Source organism: Lissotriton vulgaris, chromosome 10, assembly GCF_964263255.1.
Source record: "Lissotriton vulgaris chromosome 10, aLisVul1.2, whole genome shotgun sequence".
NCBI lineage: Eukaryota > Metazoa > Chordata > Amphibia > Caudata > Salamandridae > Lissotriton > Lissotriton vulgaris.
Window position 1 is genome coordinate 4,687,607 of NC_141698.1, and position 16,721 is coordinate 4,704,327.

Below are 16,721 nucleotides of genomic sequence, written 5' to 3' on the forward strand. Positions count from 1 at the left end.
TTGCTGGTGGTGACAGGTGTGGGTGGGTGCTGGCAGTGACATGTGTGGGTGGGTGCTAAGGGTATTATCAAAAGGAGGGAGGAAGAAAAAGTGATCAATTGATCGACAGACACTATTTACCACTCAGGAAGGTGGAAGGTCCAGTCACAGCGTGTGTCCGAATCTGAGAGTGGAACAAAGAGGAGTTGCTGGACTGTTCCTAAGGAGAACTAGGGAAGATTAAACTGGCGTGACCAAAGGTGTAGGAGTAACACCCTGGGGCATCCCTTTTGTTGGATGGATTTGCCTCACACACCCAGAAGGGTGTCATGCTTCATCATCGGCGGTTGCTCCTCGTCGGGGAGGCGGTGCAATCCCCGACGGGCTCACCTCAAAGAGGGGCTCTTTGGCGGAGATCTTTTTATCCAACAGCCTTATGGTGAGGTGTGGGTGTGTGGGCGGGATGGTGTGTTTAAAAGTGGATGGGATATTAAAATGTAGCTAGGGGTACCGGAATTAACTTTATTCTGGGGGTCCCCTGGCTGCGATTAAAAGCAAGGGGCTAGCTCACTAGGTGTCAACAAGTTAGGTCAGGTGACCCTAGATGAGACTAGGGGTGGAGATGGTCGACATGTTTCTCGCAGTGGGTAATAGTAGCCCGCGATTCATCAGGACCTTCAAAGGGTGAAAAAACAACAACATGCCAGTGTCATGTGTGTGGTGTGGTGGTGTATGTTACCTCTGTGGGTTGTCCTATGCCTACTGGTCAAGAACTAAAGACCACATGAGGGGTCGGCGGGACAGAACATCAGGGATGAACCCTTGGATTGTAGCTCATATCTCCAGTGTCCGCGCTAGGTGACCTACCCTTCTCCGCCGAGCTCGAGTAAGGGTGACAGGTGTGGGTGGGTGGGTGCTGGCGGTGACAGGTGTGGGTGGGTGGGAGCTGAGGGTGACAGGTGTGGGTGGGTGCTGAGGGTGACAGGTGTGGGTGGGTGGGTGCTGGCGGTGACAGGTGTGGGTGGGTGGGAGCTGAGGGTGACAGGTGTGGGTGGGTGCTGGCGGTGACAGGTGTGGGTGGGTGCTGGCCGCTGACAGGTGTGGGTGGGTGGGTGCTGGCAGTGACCGGTGTGGGTGGGTGCTGAGGGTGACAGGTGTGGGTGGGTGCTGAGGGTGACAGGTGTGGGTGGGTGCTGAGGGTGACAGGTGTGGGTGGGTGGGTGCTGGCGGTGACAGGTGTGGGTGGGTGGTTGCTGGCGGTGACAGGTGTGGGTTGGTAGGTGCTGCAGGAGGTATTGGTGCATTAGTTCATGTCCTCTGCTTCTCTTCAGGCGGAGCTCTGAGGTAACCTGCATACCCCCCACAGTACAGGAGGAGCCCCTGGACACGACTGAGGGCGACCAACCCCACGAGGAAGGCTACTGCAGCCGCGAGGAGGATGATGGTGAAAGTGTGGCGTCCAGGGAGAGAGAGAGGTAAGATCTGAAGTGAGATCATTCATACTTTTATACTACAATTAGGAACTCTGTATTTGTGTGTATTTTCAGAGCTCATAAGATGTTTGATGAAAAATGGTTGAATTTACAAAATGTATTTAAAACTGACATTTCAGTAATAAGTCTTGGGGCTGTGGGAAGCCTTATTACTAACAGTATAACCCTGGCGCCAGCGGCATTGAGCGTTGGCTGCGTATTATCCACGTAAAGGCGCTACTTATTGAAAAGGCTTTTTTTTAATTACTGCTGGTCCCCTCCAGAGGCACTGGGGGATCCCTGCTGGTCCCCTCCAGAGGCACTGGGGGATCCCTGCTGGTACCCTCCAGAGGCACTGGGGGATCCCTGCTGGTCCCCTCCTGAGGCACTGGGGGGATCCCTGCTGGTCCCCTCCAGAGGCACTGGGGGATCCCTGCTGGTACCCTCCAGAGGCACTGGGGGGATCCCTGCTGGTCCCCTCCTGAGGCACTGGGGGGATCCCTGCTGGTCCCCTCCAGAGGCACTGGGGGATCCCTGCTGGTACCCTCCAGAGGCACTGGGGGATCCCTGCGGGTTCCCTCCTGAGGCACTGGGGGATCCCTGCTGGTCCCCTCCAGAGGCACTGGGGGATCCCTGCTGGTACCCTCCAGAGGCACTGGGGGATCCCTGCGGGTTCCCTCCTGAGGCACTGGGGGATCCCTGCTGGTCCCCTCCAGAGGCACTGGGGGATCCCTGCTGGTACCCTCCAGAGGCACTGGGGGATCCCTGCGGGTTCCCTCCTGAGGCACTGGGGGATCCCTGTTCCCTCTTGAGGCACTGGGGGGATCCCTGCTGGTCCCCTCCTGAGGCACTGGAGGGATCCTGCTGGTCCCCTCCTGAGGCACTGGGGGGATCCCTGCTGGTCCCCTCCTGAGGCACTGGGGGGATCCCTGCTGGTCCCCTCCTGAGGCACTGGGGGGATCCCTGCTGGTACCCTCCTGAGGCACTGGGGGATCCCTGTTCCCTCCTGAGGCACTGGGGGGATCCCTGCTGGTCCCCTCCTGAGGCACTGGGGGGGATCCCTGCTGGTCCCCTCCTGAGGCACTGGGGGGATCCCTGCTGGTACCCTCCTGAGGCACTGGGGGATCCCTGTTCCCTCTTGAGGCACTGGGGTGGATCCCTGCTGGTACCCTCCTGAGGCACTGGGGGATCCCTGCTGGTACCCTCCTGCGGCACTGGGGGGGATCCCTGCTGGTCCCCTCCTGAGGCACTGGGGGGATCCCTGCTGGTCCTCTCCTGAGGCACTGAGGGGGATCCCTGCTGGTCCCCTCCCGAGGCACTGGGGGGGATCCCTGCGGGTACCCTCCTGAGGCACTGGGGGATCCCTTCTGGTCCCCTCCTGAGGCACTGGGGGATCCCTTCTGGTCCCCTCCTGAGGCACTGGGGGGGATCCCTGCTGGTACCCTCCTGAGGCACTGGGGGGATCCCTGCTGGTCCCCTCCTGAGGCACTGAGGGGGATCCCTGCTGGTCCCCTCGGATGTACCAGTAAATTATACTTATTCCCTATCCTATAGCGCCCCCCAGCGCAATGCGTTGTAATGGTATGCGTTGTAAAAGTCGCGTTGTAATGGTAGTGCGGAGTAACGAATGCGTTGTAACAGGTGCATACCGTCCCCTCCTGAGGCACTGAGGGGGATCCCTGCTGGTCCCCTCCCGAGGCACTGGGGGGATCCCTGCTGGTCCCCTCCTGAGGCACTGGGGGATCCCTGCTGGTACCCTCCTGAGGCACTGGGGGGATCCTGGTGGCCGCTTCTATTTCTGCTACTTTCTGGTGCAGAGGTCTTCGTCTATTTTAGATCTGCACCCGCTCAATGTCTCCTTTGTAAGGAGATATTCAAGACGGCCACTCTGGCCCTGGCTCTCCCTGCCCGCAACCCTGGGGACTGCATGGTAGGGTTGGACCTGCAGGGCGTCTACTTCCATATTCCCATCCTGCAGACCCATCAGCGCTACTTCAGTTCGTGGTGAGACAGGAGCATTGCAAATTTGCTGTGATCCCTTCGGTCTTCCCCGTACCACTTAGAAAGGGGTTGACGTCAGGCGAGGAGGTGGCAGGAGCATAGATGAGTTTGGGCTTTGAAGATATGTTTGAAGGGTCTGGAGGTTTCTTGTTCTCTTTATGGTTGACTTTGGTGTGTTGTCTGTATTCTGAGCAGAGCAGTGGGAGTTGTGAGTTGGTCTGTCCAGTCTGGGCGTATGAAAGGTGATGTAATCCAAAAGAAGATGGATACTTTAAGATAGATCATTTAAGATACTTTATCAAAGATAGGTTGTTAAGATAAAAGATAGGTAAACCCCATCAGGAGCAGCTGTCCTGCTGCTCAGCCCTCACCCAACTGACATTCATAACACACTCACATTCCATTCATCCAACATTCAACATCTCATGCATTCAAGCTGAGCAGCAGGAAGCCTCAAGATACAACAAAAGACGTGTGATGGATTGCTTGCAATGTCGTCGTTATGAGGTCCAGGATGTGACCTTTGGAGTGTTTTGATTGCTTGACATTGGGTTCTCTGGGGGGTGAAAACATTCAGGATGGTGATGTGGGTGTGATAGAAGGATGAATTGAAAAATTGTCTATGAAGCCCTTGTGGTGTCCAGGAGACCAATAGTTGAGGTAAGAAGTGGGAGGCAGCATCTGAGGAGCTCCATGGAGTTGAGCGGTGCTGCTGAACTATGGTTCCAACTTTTGAACCCCGTAGAATTGAAATTAAAAAAAGTGTTGCTCTAATCCGGAATTATAGGCTCCTTGTATACATTGGAACTACAAAGCGATGGAATATACGCCAATTCAGCTCTGTCCTTCATATCTGTGTGGACCATGCATTGATGGGGTGGGGACTCCCATTCTTAAGGACATCTGAACACTCTTATTGTACCCATTGCTCAAGGACGGGCATCTTCTGGGACTCCGAACCCTCTTATTCCTACGCACACCTCAAAAAGTTGTGCATACAATCCCTTAATGTTAATGACTGCACACACTACAGTAAGAGGAAGGAGGTGCTACCTTACTTTGCCTCGAAACCCCCAGAGATTGCCATATTGTAGGAGACCTTGAAGCCTAAAAATCATTCCCTTTGGGGTTTCTTGTCGCATACCAGCTTTCCGAGCAGCGTCCAAACTTCACTCATACGTTACTCACATTCAATTCACAGAGGGTCAGTCTGTTAAGTTGAGAGAAAAATAGTTCTCAATGTACTATTTATTTAAAAAAAAATCTTTCCTAAAGGAATTTATTAGATTGGTTGGCATCAGATGCAATTATATAAAAAATATCACATCAATATTAAGCATTAAAAACAATCAGCATAAAAATTACAATATCAAAAATCAATTAGTGTAGCTAGACAACAGTACATAAATACACCATCAATGACAAAAAGTAATATAATGCACAATCGATTTCATAGGAACATATTATACGTGGCCAAAGGGCTCTTGCAAACCAATCTAATACATTCCTTAGGAAAGAAATGTTTTTTTATAAATAGCACATTGAGAACTATTTTTCTGGCAACTTAATAGACTGACCCTCTGTGAATTGAATGTGAGTAACGTATGAGTGAAGTTCGGATGCTGCTTGGAAAGCTGGTGTGCTATAAGAAACCCCAAAGGGAATGATTTCTAGGCTTCAAGGTCTTGTGTGGTGTCCTATCCCTTTGGTGTATTGGACCACTCTCTTTATATTTGAGACTATTGGCCGGAGCAGCTGGGCGTAGAGTACTTGGAGGTTGACTGGAAGGAAATCCTAGAGTATCTTGATCGCTCGCTCAGAGAAGCAAATGTAATATATGCTTAATTCAAAATCCCCCGGGACTGGTATTGGGGTCCTTTCAAATGACATAAGGCTCGTCTGGTTCCTAGTGCTTTATGTTGGAGGTGTCCAGACGATGCATTTGATTTGTATCACATTCTTTGGTCATGCCCTGTACTGGATATATAATAGCGCTATACACAGGAGACGCTATGCCAACTACTTGTATTCCTTTTGAAGAGTCAGACATGCTGACCTTGTTACACAATTTTGTTGCTTCAGATAATGCAGCTTCTCATTGGCAAAGATGGGTGTCGACAGCTCTTATGGTGGCCAAAATGAGTATATTATAGCATTGGCTTACAGCACAGGTGCCCACATATCAAGAACGGCTAGCTGATCTTTACCGGTTAGCTACCTATGAACGCCAGATTTATAGGGGTCAAGATCAAATCTTGGGATCTGATTTTGGGATGAAATGTTTGAGGTTGGTGGCGTGATTCTTTTGTTTGTTAGTAGATGTTTGTTATGTGTAGGGATAGGTGATCTCAGTAATTGCTTAAACTGTATTTGTTCAGTGAGATAGCCATTTAGTTCCTTATTGCTTTTTTATTTATCTACTTTCTTTTTCATTCTTTCTTAAGTTCTTTTTTGCTCCTTTGTGGGGTTTTTCTTAGTATAGTGTGTATGTTGGAGTGGAGTACTTTGTGTTTCATTCTGGTTGTTTTTCACGTACAATGAAAATATCAATAAAGAAATGTACAAATGCGAGCAGCAATCATTTAAACTTTAACTAGAGACCTGTAAGATCAAGCCCAAGTCTCCTTAACCCCATATTACTCGTTGTGAAGCCAGAGTGCGTGTGTGAAGTGGTAACTCCCTGCGTGGAGTTGTCTTTTATGAAATAGCCAATGTGGAGAGTAAGGGATAGGTGGAGATGCACCTGGTTCCTGAGTAGAATGGATACATTTACTGGTTCAATGTTGATAAGGATAAATTATTCTTTCTACGTCTGATATGGAACAAGGTGGGGTGTGTATTAAGCACTGAAACTGTGGAACATAAAACTACCTGAGAAAGTGGCAATATGGAAAGCATTAATGCCATTGTTTCTGCTATGAAATGAACTGAAAAGAGACGTTTGAGGTCAGAGATGTACTTACCAAACCTGCCTTGGGACGGAGATGAACCCTTTAGAGATTGCTGACCCTTGCAGAGCCCCCCACTGTCATCATCTGTTTCTCCTCCATCTCTTTCTTCAATAGTGGAGGGGGCGGGGAACCTGTAAGTATTTGATTAACCAATCAGGGCTGTTCTTTGCTCTTCAGACATGGAGGATGGACCGGGCTGAGGGAGTCGGTAGTTGGGCCCAGCTCCACCCCCGCCATATCTTGAGCCTCTCTTTCACTTCAGACTATGGGGGGAGCTAAGGTTACAGTTTCTCTCTACCTCACAAGCCCATCTGTAGTCTTTGCGAGGAGGGTAGGCCTTACCGAGCTTTGCCTCCATCCCTCGCTCAGTGATGCTGCAGTGCACACAAAGGTACACAAGTAGGCAGTAGTGCCCATCTGGAGCTAGCTCACACATCTGTTCACACTCAACAGCCATGAGAGGTTTCTTGACATGCAGGATGTGGGAGTATCTAGCCATCGCCCCCTGTGAGCCACTCTTCGAGTCAAGTCAAAGAATCCAACTTAGGATTAGACGGTGTCCTAGCGCCCCCCAGCATGCAGGGTCCTGAGAGTGAGCAAGGATATGAAAGGCTGGGGGGTGAACTGGGCTCAAGGTGGGGTTCCCACAGAGGGTGGTTGGATGTGTCTGTCTGTCTGTCTGTCTGTGTCTGTCTGTGTCTGTGTGTGTAGATGTAGGTGCAGAACAAGTCATAGTGACAGAACTGTTGTAGGTTGATGGCTCAAAACCTGCAGGGTTGCCTCCTCTACCCTCTGCTTTGGTGTTGGGCATCAGTCGCTTTGTTGCGTAGCACAGTCGCCCTCTCTGTCTCACTCTTTCCTGTCTCATTTCTCCTCTTCTAGGCACCCTAGTGGAGAGGATTCAGGTGTTTACCGGGCACCAGTCGAGCAAGAACGAGCCTCTCCTCCGCTCCCATCTCCAGGCAGACCCCAACCCATGTCCAGGGCCAATGGCTTCTTAGAGGGGACGCGATCCACCCGAAGGCGGCTCCTTCCACCAACACCTGCAGGCAAGGAGAGCACATGGACAACCCATGACGAGGGGTGTTTGCCTGTGTGACATGTGTGTGAGTGTGTGAGGTACGCGCTGTGTGAGGGGAGGACCTTCCCACAGGACCTTCAGGCCTCGTTCTGGAACCTACTCCATGTCATCCTATTCCTGTGGTGTGTGAGGGTGCAATGCCTCTCCCTCCAAAACTGAACAGCCTACAGTGGGGCTCAAATAGGGGTCAAGATTCAAATACACGTTCTTCTCTCAGAGACCACTGGTGGGTGGTATCGAATAAGGTGAATATTGTGCATGCTGGTGATACTGGCTCATGCTGCAAGTACCAGTGGGAGGGGTAAGGCCCTCGTCTTCTGCCACCCTCCCGCCCTGTAGGGTGGACACTAAGATGTAAGCATATGTAATCTCCAGGAGACAAAAGGTCTGGGCGAGGAACCTCTTATTCAGTATCATACTTAAATGTGCCCATCTCTCCGTCCCCTGCCTGTCCTAGAGGATTGCCTGGCCCCACCCCGCTGAAGACTCGCGTCGTCAGCTCGTAGACAAAAATAAAATATCATTTTAATTCTTCTCTAATGGCAGGGGGGCGGCACTTCTCTGCTATTACCCATGAGCCGCCCCTAACAAAACCAGGTAGGGTAAAAAGACAGAATATCATCTTAGAACACAAGAGTTTATGTTAAAGCCAGGGCCGCATTCCGCCATTAAGATCCCCTGAGGTTGCACAGGCTTCAAGGACTTCACTCTTCTCCAAGCCCTCGAAAACCCCCCTCGTTCGTGTCTTGAGTGTCACCAGCTCATGAGACTTGCAGCTTTCAAGAGTTCCCTATGTTGATCCTAAAGATAATTTCTTACACTTATTAATTCACGATTGTCACAAGTTCAGGAGGCTTGCTTCATCTGCATCTCCTCAAACTCAACGTACACCTCACGGTAAGAGTTCAACGTTGGTCTTATCCTGATTTCCCTCCAGTAGGTGGTGGTGAATGTGGGGCTGGGGAAGAATTGGAACAACTCTAAAGAGCCCCTTTACCCATCTAGATATGTCATCCAGATTTCCTCTGTTTCATCTCCGGCGTGCAGTGCGATAGATGCCAAAAGCCCGCAGTGGGGTCTGAACTCATATCTTGCGGTGTTGTTCCCCACACGGTAATACCCGGGTACTTAGGCCTACCTATCAGGAGGACTATTGGTTGGTCAGAGTCCTATCTTTTCCAACAGCCCTGATCGAGTGATTCTGAAATGGGCTCTACCCCGAATGTCTCTGTTACCAGCAAGAATTTTCTCTGAATCAGAAACTGGGGCTCTCCTGAGTTCCGTCTTCAACACACCTTTCTTGTACCTAGATAAGGTGTGGACCGTATCTGATGGAGCAGGTTCCTTACCGTAGGCATCTGATAGAGAAGCGCTGTGGCACCTCTCACTACTCGATGTCAGTGACGGACGCGCACCTTGTATGCCTCGAGTGTGACCACGATCCAAAGGCCTGCAATGATTGCTGCACCATGAACCCGATGGCCTTGAGGCAGCGATCCTTCAAGTTTCTGGTGGCTCGACGGGCGACGCTGTAACAATCCAGATCCTAGTTGAGAGGAAGGTCCTGGGAGCGGCCACCTATTTTGAGGTCCTTGTTGCACTTGAAGTCATCGTGCAATTTGGGTAACGCACATCAAAAGAAGAAGTCAAAGCATTCTTTGACTTCACCTCGTCCGTCGTCTGACGAAATGAGAACACTCGAGGCCTGGCTCCGCCGTTGAGGCAGCACGTGGGCTGTGTCTGCTCCTCCCTGAGTTTCGAGGAGCCAGAGCGACCCTTCCAAATTACAAGACTTCTCTGGGGCCCAAGCCCCTCATATTTGGGTGGCCTGATCTCTCTGGTGTGACTTCGGACCCTGCAGGTTTGGGAGGGGCCCCTACTGGATCTGTCTTGGAAGCTCCGGTGCCTGTTGGGCCCCAGGAATTCACATATGGATCCAGGCCAGTGCCGGTTGCTCAGCTCGATCTTCCCCAGCGCTGATCTCAAGGCTGATGCTCCCGGCACCATCTGCGCCATCCCCCATTCTGATACTGACTCTGACACAGAGCTGGAGGGACGTCATTTAACACCGATTGCCGCCATATCTTCCAGGTCGGAGCCTAGAGCCATATTGTAATGGGTTAGGACCCAGGCAAGAAGGGAGGGGTTTATGGACCCTGAAGAATACCCGCCCTATGATACTAACATGGACTGGTGTGCGGAGTTGGCGGACGCTAGCGGAAAGGATACCTCTACAGATACTGACATTTGTTCTCCCTTACCGTGGCTACGGAGAGGGAAGCTTAATTTGCAGTGATGGTGAGGAGGGCCACCGGGGTCCTGGACCATAGCTTGCCCTCGGTGGAAGTCAAGACTAATGTCTCGATAGAGGTGCTTCAGCCGAGAGGGACCCCTCAGAACCGCTTATCCTGTTTAATGAAGCTCTTACCGGTGTTCTGTTTGGAAGATGGTCCAAGCCCAACACAGGGGCTCCTATGAACAGGACAATTGCCCACCAGCACCACCCCGCTCCAGGGGACCCGAAATTCTTCACTCTACCCTGGAGAGCATGGCAGTCCAAACCTCCACCTCTCACGTAAATCCTGGTGCATTCCCAACTGCACCACCGGATCAGGAATCCAAGAGGCTGGACAACTTAGACAAGAAGAGGGTTTCTTCCAGGAGCCGGCGTTGCAGTCTGTGAACAGCACGAGCCTTAGGGGCGGCTGTCACCACTCTCTGTGGGATGTGGCTGCCAAGATGCTGCCAACGGTTCCAGAGTAGGCCTGGGCCGTGCTCTCCCAAGCTGATGTCGGCGGGAGGGATACAGCTAAGTTCACCATTAGATGTGGACTAGATACCACAAATCACTGGCCAAAGCAGTTGCGTAGTCTGTGGTCTTAGTCTGTGGTCTTAGTCTGTGGTCTTATGGCACCACACCTGGTTGAGGACTACTAGCTTCTCTGGGGATTTTAAAATATCTCTTATGGACATGCCTTTTGATGCCTTCCGTGTCTGTGGAGACAAGGCGTATTCAACGCTGGAGCCCTTTAAGGAGAGCAGGACTAGGGCCAGGTCCTTGGGCCATTCCATGGGCCTTCGTCACTCCCAATTTTCCTTTCGCTCATTTCGTAGTCATGGAGGGGGCTTCCAACCGCGTCTGTGCCAGCCTAGACACCACAGTGTACAATCTTCGCAGTCTGTGAATGGCCAAGGGCGTGGTACCCACAGACTTCATGAGTTTGGCAGCCAGACATCGAGCCAGCCCACCACTCCCCTGGCAGCTGCAGCATGCAAACCCTTATAGTCTGCCTTCTTGCCACCACGGGCACCTAGTGGGAGGCAGGGTCCACCATCACCTGCCCCACTGGCGCTCTATAACATCAGACCGGTGGGGTATTAGATTGTCTGAAGGAGTTAATCCCTCCCCTTGGAGCCGTCCCCTCTCTCCATGCCATCTTCTTGCGTCAGGATGATGGAGGACCACCTGTCACTTCTCCGTCAAGAAGTGATGGCTCTCTTGGCCAAGTGAGTCATAGAGAGGGTGCCAATGCCCAAAGTAGGTTGTGGTTGCTTTTCAAGCTACTTTTTGGTGCCCAATAAGGCTGGAAGCCTTTATCCTGTCCTCGATCTTCACCCTCTCAATTTATTCCTCAAGAAGGAGAAGTTTACAATGCTCCCCGTGGCTCAAAGTCATGGGAGACTAGATGGTAGCGTTGGACTGGCAGGATGCATATTTTCATTTGGAACACAGTGTCTGTCTCTGCACTTTTTCCCCATTCTGCCTGCCCACAGACATTACCTGAGGTTTACGGTAGGTCATGAGCACTTTCAGTTCACCGTGCTCCCCTCCGGCCTCACCAGTGCCCATCGGGTGTTCACCAAGCTGATGGCGGTGGTCGCAGCTCATCTGCAGAGATCAGGGGTTTCAGTCTTCCCCTATCTCGACGACTGTTGAAGCAAGGCTCTGCCCTGGCGGACATCACCCACCTCCAGACTACAGTGGACCTCCTGGATTCACTGGGGTGCTCTATCAACGTGCTGAAGTCACACCTGACTCCTTATCAGAAGCTCCTCTTCATCGGACCGGTTATGGATATGACGCAGTTTCGGCGCGATCCTTCTGAGCATCGAGTCCAGAATATTCAGGCTAGGATACCAATGTTTCGGCCTCTATCCTAGATTTCGGTGAGACTGATTCTGAGGTTGTGGGGACTCGTGGCTTCCTGCATCCTGCTTGTGACACGTCCCGAGTGAAGTATGCAGGCTCTGCGTGGGACCTGAAGTTCCAGTGGGCGCAGCATCAGGGGAATCTCCCTGGCATGGTCCATATCTCAGAGGGAACTGAAAGAGACCTGCAGTGTTAGTTAACAAACGGCGATTGGGTCACTGGCAGACCCCTCTTCCTTTCCCAACCAGATCTGACGGTGAAGACAGATGCATCACTCCCGGGATGGGGCGGCCATCTGGAGAGGTGGAGATCAGAGGAGGCTGGTCTCCGGCAGAATCCGGACTCCACAGCAGCCTGCTGGAGCTCCATGCGATCCCTCTGGCATTGAACGCCTTTCTGCCCTCCATCAAGGAAAGTCTAGTGCAGGTGTTCACGGACAACACCACCGCCATGTGGTACCAAACAGGGCGGGGGAGGTCCTGTGTTTTTCGGCATGGAGGGAATGTCAGGGCACTTGCCTAGAAGTTTTACACCTGGCAGGCTCTCTGAATGCCAGGGTGGACAAACTCAGCCTTCGATGCCTAGCGGATCACGATTGGCGTCTCCATCTGGAGGTGGTTCAAGGTCTCTTTCAGCAGTGGAGAGAACCTTGGTTAGATTTGTTCGCCTCTGAAGAGAACGTGCAGTGTCAGCAGTACTGCACGCTAGAGTTTCCAAGACCATGATCGCTCAGCAACGCCTTTCGTTGCGAGTGGAGCACAGGCCTGCTGTACGCCTTTCTTCCCATACCACTCCTGCCCAGAGTTCTCAAGAAGATCAGGAATGACCGGGCCCAAGTCATCTTTGTGACTCCGAACTATGCATGGAAAGTGTGGTATGCTGAGCTGCTGACCTGGGCCATCGATCCTCCGATCAGACTGCCCCTTCCGGAGGAACTTCTGTTGCAGAAGCAGGGGGATAGTCCTCCACCCGAACCTGTCCATCCTCCACCTCCTTGAGCAGTGGCAGTGGACCGCTTTCGACCTTCCGCCCAAAGTCTCTGACGTTATCTTTGCAGCCAGGCGTCCCTCCACCAAGATAGTGTACACCTGCCATTGTGGAGCATGTGTGGCATGGTGCACAGAAAGACTGGCTGCCCCTCTTTCTCAGGTTCTTCTGTTCATACTTTCTTTTTCCCACCATGGCTCTGCTCTGGGCACTCTCAACGGCTATTTAACCCCCGTTTCGGCTTTTCTCCTGTTGCCTGATCAGCCGTCCTTCTTCAAATTCCCTAATGTAAATAGGTTTCTCAAAGGTTTGCAACATTTGTCCCCACCTTCTCCCTTTACTATGCCTCGATGGGACCCCAGTCTCGTCCTCACCTTCCTTATGCGCGCTCCTTTCGAGCCCCTGCACGATTGTCCACTCAGGCTCCTGACTATCAAGGCAGTCTCCAGGTCACAATAACATCAGCCCGGAGGGTCAGTGAGATTCAGGCCTTGTCATCCAGGCCTCCTCACCTTACCATCTACCCAGACAAGCTGGTGCTTCGCACAAGAGCTTCCTTTCTTCCGAAAGTGGTCTCTCCATTTCATGGTGGCCAATCCATCCCTCTGCCTACTTTCTACGCTCCGCCTCACCCCTCTCAAGAAGTGGAGCAACTCCACCATCTCGACCCGAAATGAGCGGTGTCATTCTACCTTGACCGCACACTAGAGTTCCGGGTGGACGACCAACTCTTCGTGGGGTATGTTGGAGTAAAAAAAGTACAGAAGAGGAGCATCTCACGATGGATCGTACTCTGTATTGATATCGTCTACGCATTGGCTAAAATACGACCCCCTGAGGTCTTGCGTGCTCTTTCCACCAGAGCCAAAGCTGCAACCACTGCGTTAGCATGCGGAGTTCCGGTCCAGGATGTCTGCCAGGCAGCAACGTGGGCCTCCCTGCACACATTCACAAAGCACTTCTGCCTGGTTGGTCAGGCCCAAGAGATGGGCACTTCGCCTTTTCACTCCTACAGGACTTCCTGGTGTGAAATTGGTCCGCAGACCCACCTCCAAGGAGGTATTGGTTGGGTATCTATTCAAAGGTAAGGAACCTGTGGCAAGAAGTCTCTATCACATGAACAAGTTACTTACCTTCGGTAATGCCTTATGTGTTATGTGTCTAGCCACAGATTCCTTACTGACGCACACATCCTCCAAGATTCATGAAGAAATTTCTAGGGATAGGGCTATTCCTTTCAGGGCCCTAGTTTTCCACACCAGGTGGTCAATGTACTTTGTGGCTCCATGCTTCTGGGTTGGAAAGTTGCGTAGTGACTGTCAGTGCGTCAGGGTGGCACCTACATAGGCACTGTGAATGTCACTTGTGGCGTGGAAGGTGTCGCTCGGAGCCAAATGACGCCACCTACAGGCGTACAGGGGCACTGCTCGAGAAAAATTACTAGATCCAGTCTCATGCTTGTGGATAATTCAAAGGTAAGGAATCTGTGGCTAGATACAGTCTGTCCAGATAAGGCATTACCGAAAGTAAGTAATGTGTTCTTCAGGCACTTTTATACTTTGCTGTAAGTTCCTGTAGAGGTGACCATGATGTAAGGGATACAGGATTCTAAAGATGCTCAAGGATGCTGTGGATGCTGTGGATGCTGAGCTGGTGTTGGGGGATCATGGGAGTGGTCCTGATGCAAGGGATGCAGGGTGCTAAAGATGCTCAAGGACGCTGTGGATGCTGAGCTGGTGTTGGGGGGAATCATGGGAGTGGTCCTAATGCAAGGTATGCAGGATGCTGAAGATGCTCAAGGACGCTATGGATGCTGAGCTGGTGTCGGGGGGGGGGGATCATGGGAGTGGTCCTGATGCGAGGGATGCAGGATGCTGAAGATGCTCAAGGACGCTGTGGATGCTGAGCTGGTGTCGGGGGGAATCATGGAAGTGGTCCTGATGCGAGGGATGCTGAAGATGCTCTTGGACGCTGTGGACGCTGAGCTGGTGTCGGGGGGGAATCATGAGAGTGGTCCTGATGCAAGGGATACAGGATGCTGAAGATGCTCAAGGACGCTGTGGATGCTGAGCCGGTGTCGGGGAAATCATGGAAGTGGTCCTGATACAAGGGATACAGGATGCTGAAGATGCTCAAGGATGCTGAGCTGGTGTCGGGGGGAATCATGGGAGTGGTCCTGATGCAAGGGATGCAGGATGCTGAAGATGCTCAAGGATGCTGAGCCGGTGTCGGGGGGGAATCATGGGAGTGGCCCTGATGCAAGGGATACAGGATTCTAAAGATGCTCTAGTATCCTGTGGATGCCATGCTTTCAAGGGGTGGTCTTCCTGCTCCTACTCTTCAGTCCACGAATGTGATGAGCTGGTCCTGGACATAGGGTCGACTTCCCTTGAAGTCCGCCTGGTTATGGTAGGTGTCCAGTCACCACTAGGCTACCTGTCACCCAGTATTGTGAACTAAGCTAAATCCTCTCCTGGGTGATAATCCGGCTTCTGGGGGACCAAGCTGTACTCCAAAGACTCTCCTGGGCTTAGGAAACTCACATGCAACTTTGAGCGTCGGATGCTGCCCCCTGGTGGCTGGTGGTGAGGTAAAGATTCTGGGGTACCAACGTGCCCCAATTAGGCTTCTCAGGTTTTTTGGCCCTGTGCTGTGAGTAGAAAGTCCGCCAACTGACCCTGGGTGTCTCTTTGCTTCGGCTAGGCTCCGGAGGCAACCTCTCACAGTCCCTCTAGTGGCTAGATGTCTCTATCAGATAACTGCTCTTGCTGGGACTTGTTTTGGCATCCTAAAGATGCTCTGTAAGGTCCGGTGGCTTCTTCCAGAATTGCTGAGAAAGACAGTAGTCCAGGCTCTCTTAGTGTCTAGACTGGACTATTGTAACATGCTCTACCTTGGGGCTACCCAGGGCAGGCTGAGAATGCTCCAGAGGGTGTAAAATGTTGCTGCACGGATGCCCAGACGTTGGTCCCATGCTGACTTTGCCACTAGATTCAAGCTAGTCAGGCTGATGACGGGTGTTACCCAGAAACCGGTACTAAGATGCTTGCTTCCAGTTCAGGGAAGACCTGGCTTGGCAGTTCGGGCTGGACTGTTCCCATGAGGCACAAGGTCAAGAATGATTTGCATATAGCTGGGTCTGAACTGAGGTGGCGAAGTGAGCTAAAGAACGATGATGGATTCAACCCTGATCTTTGACTGGGGGTGAGTGTCTGAAAAGTTTCAGCGCTCCGTCCATCCTCTCCTTGTGTTTGCTTCGGATGCTTGTCAGCATCCCCAGATACTGTAGCTTCACTGGCTCACTATCAAGGGAAGAGTCTCCTTCAAAGCACAAAACTCTAAATCCGAATGGTCCTCACTATCTTTTTTCCTTGATTAAATTATACTATCCCAAGAGATGTCTTAGATCCTCGGGGACAGCACTGACTGAGGTCCCTAAGGTAAAGAGAGCACGTTTGGGCGGTCGCTCTTTCAGCGACCTTGCCACCAAGCTCTGGAACTCTCTCCCTCTGGACTTGAGACTGGAGCACTCAAAAGTAATTTTTCAGAAAAAGCTCAAATCCTGGTTTTTCAGACAACTCTAAGTGAACACTGCACTGTGTTTGTGCAATCTGATTGCAATTTTCTACGGAAGGGGTAATGGAGGCTGAAACACGTCAAGAGAGGTGAGACTTAACTATCTGAAAGATCTTACAGGAGGAATCTTTGGCCAGCACAATCTTGGGCCGAAGAATTGAGTCTGTGTGTGTCTGATTCACTCCTTAAGGGCTCTAGGATATATTGTTTTGTCTGCTGCAGTATAGTTCCCACACCATAGGCTTTAAAGGTGTTTGCACCCCTTTTTAATGAGCAAGAGCTCGTCATTAAACCTCTCTCCTGTCGGCTTGGAGCAGACGACATCGCATGTTTTTAGTTGTGCTCTGTTATCTAAGGCCTCATCGATCCATGCTTCTACCTGAAGATTGGCCACCTGAGGACAGCAGTTAATCGACGGAGGGTTCAGGTTCGGATTCGTTGTGAAGGCAGTGGGTGTGATCAGAGACCATTCACGAGTTTCGTTGCATCCGACTCCAGATATTTAGGGGTCGAGGGAACCAGAG

General features: G+C 51.7%; 1 protein-coding gene across 1 annotated transcript in view; it reads left to right on the forward strand.

Moving 5' to 3' along the window:
* CACNA1F (calcium voltage-gated channel subunit alpha1 F) overlaps positions 1 to 16,721 on the forward strand; it is a 291,317-nt gene that overhangs the window by 264,741 nt on the left and 9,855 nt on the right. Inside the window, exons 44-45 of the mRNA XM_086940156.1 lie at positions 1,311 to 1,454; positions 7,286 to 7,452. Of these exons, the coding sequence (XP_086796282.1) occupies positions 1,311 to 1,454; positions 7,286 to 7,452 (311 nt within the window). The remainder of the gene's footprint in view (positions 1 to 1,310; positions 1,455 to 7,285; positions 7,453 to 16,721) is intronic.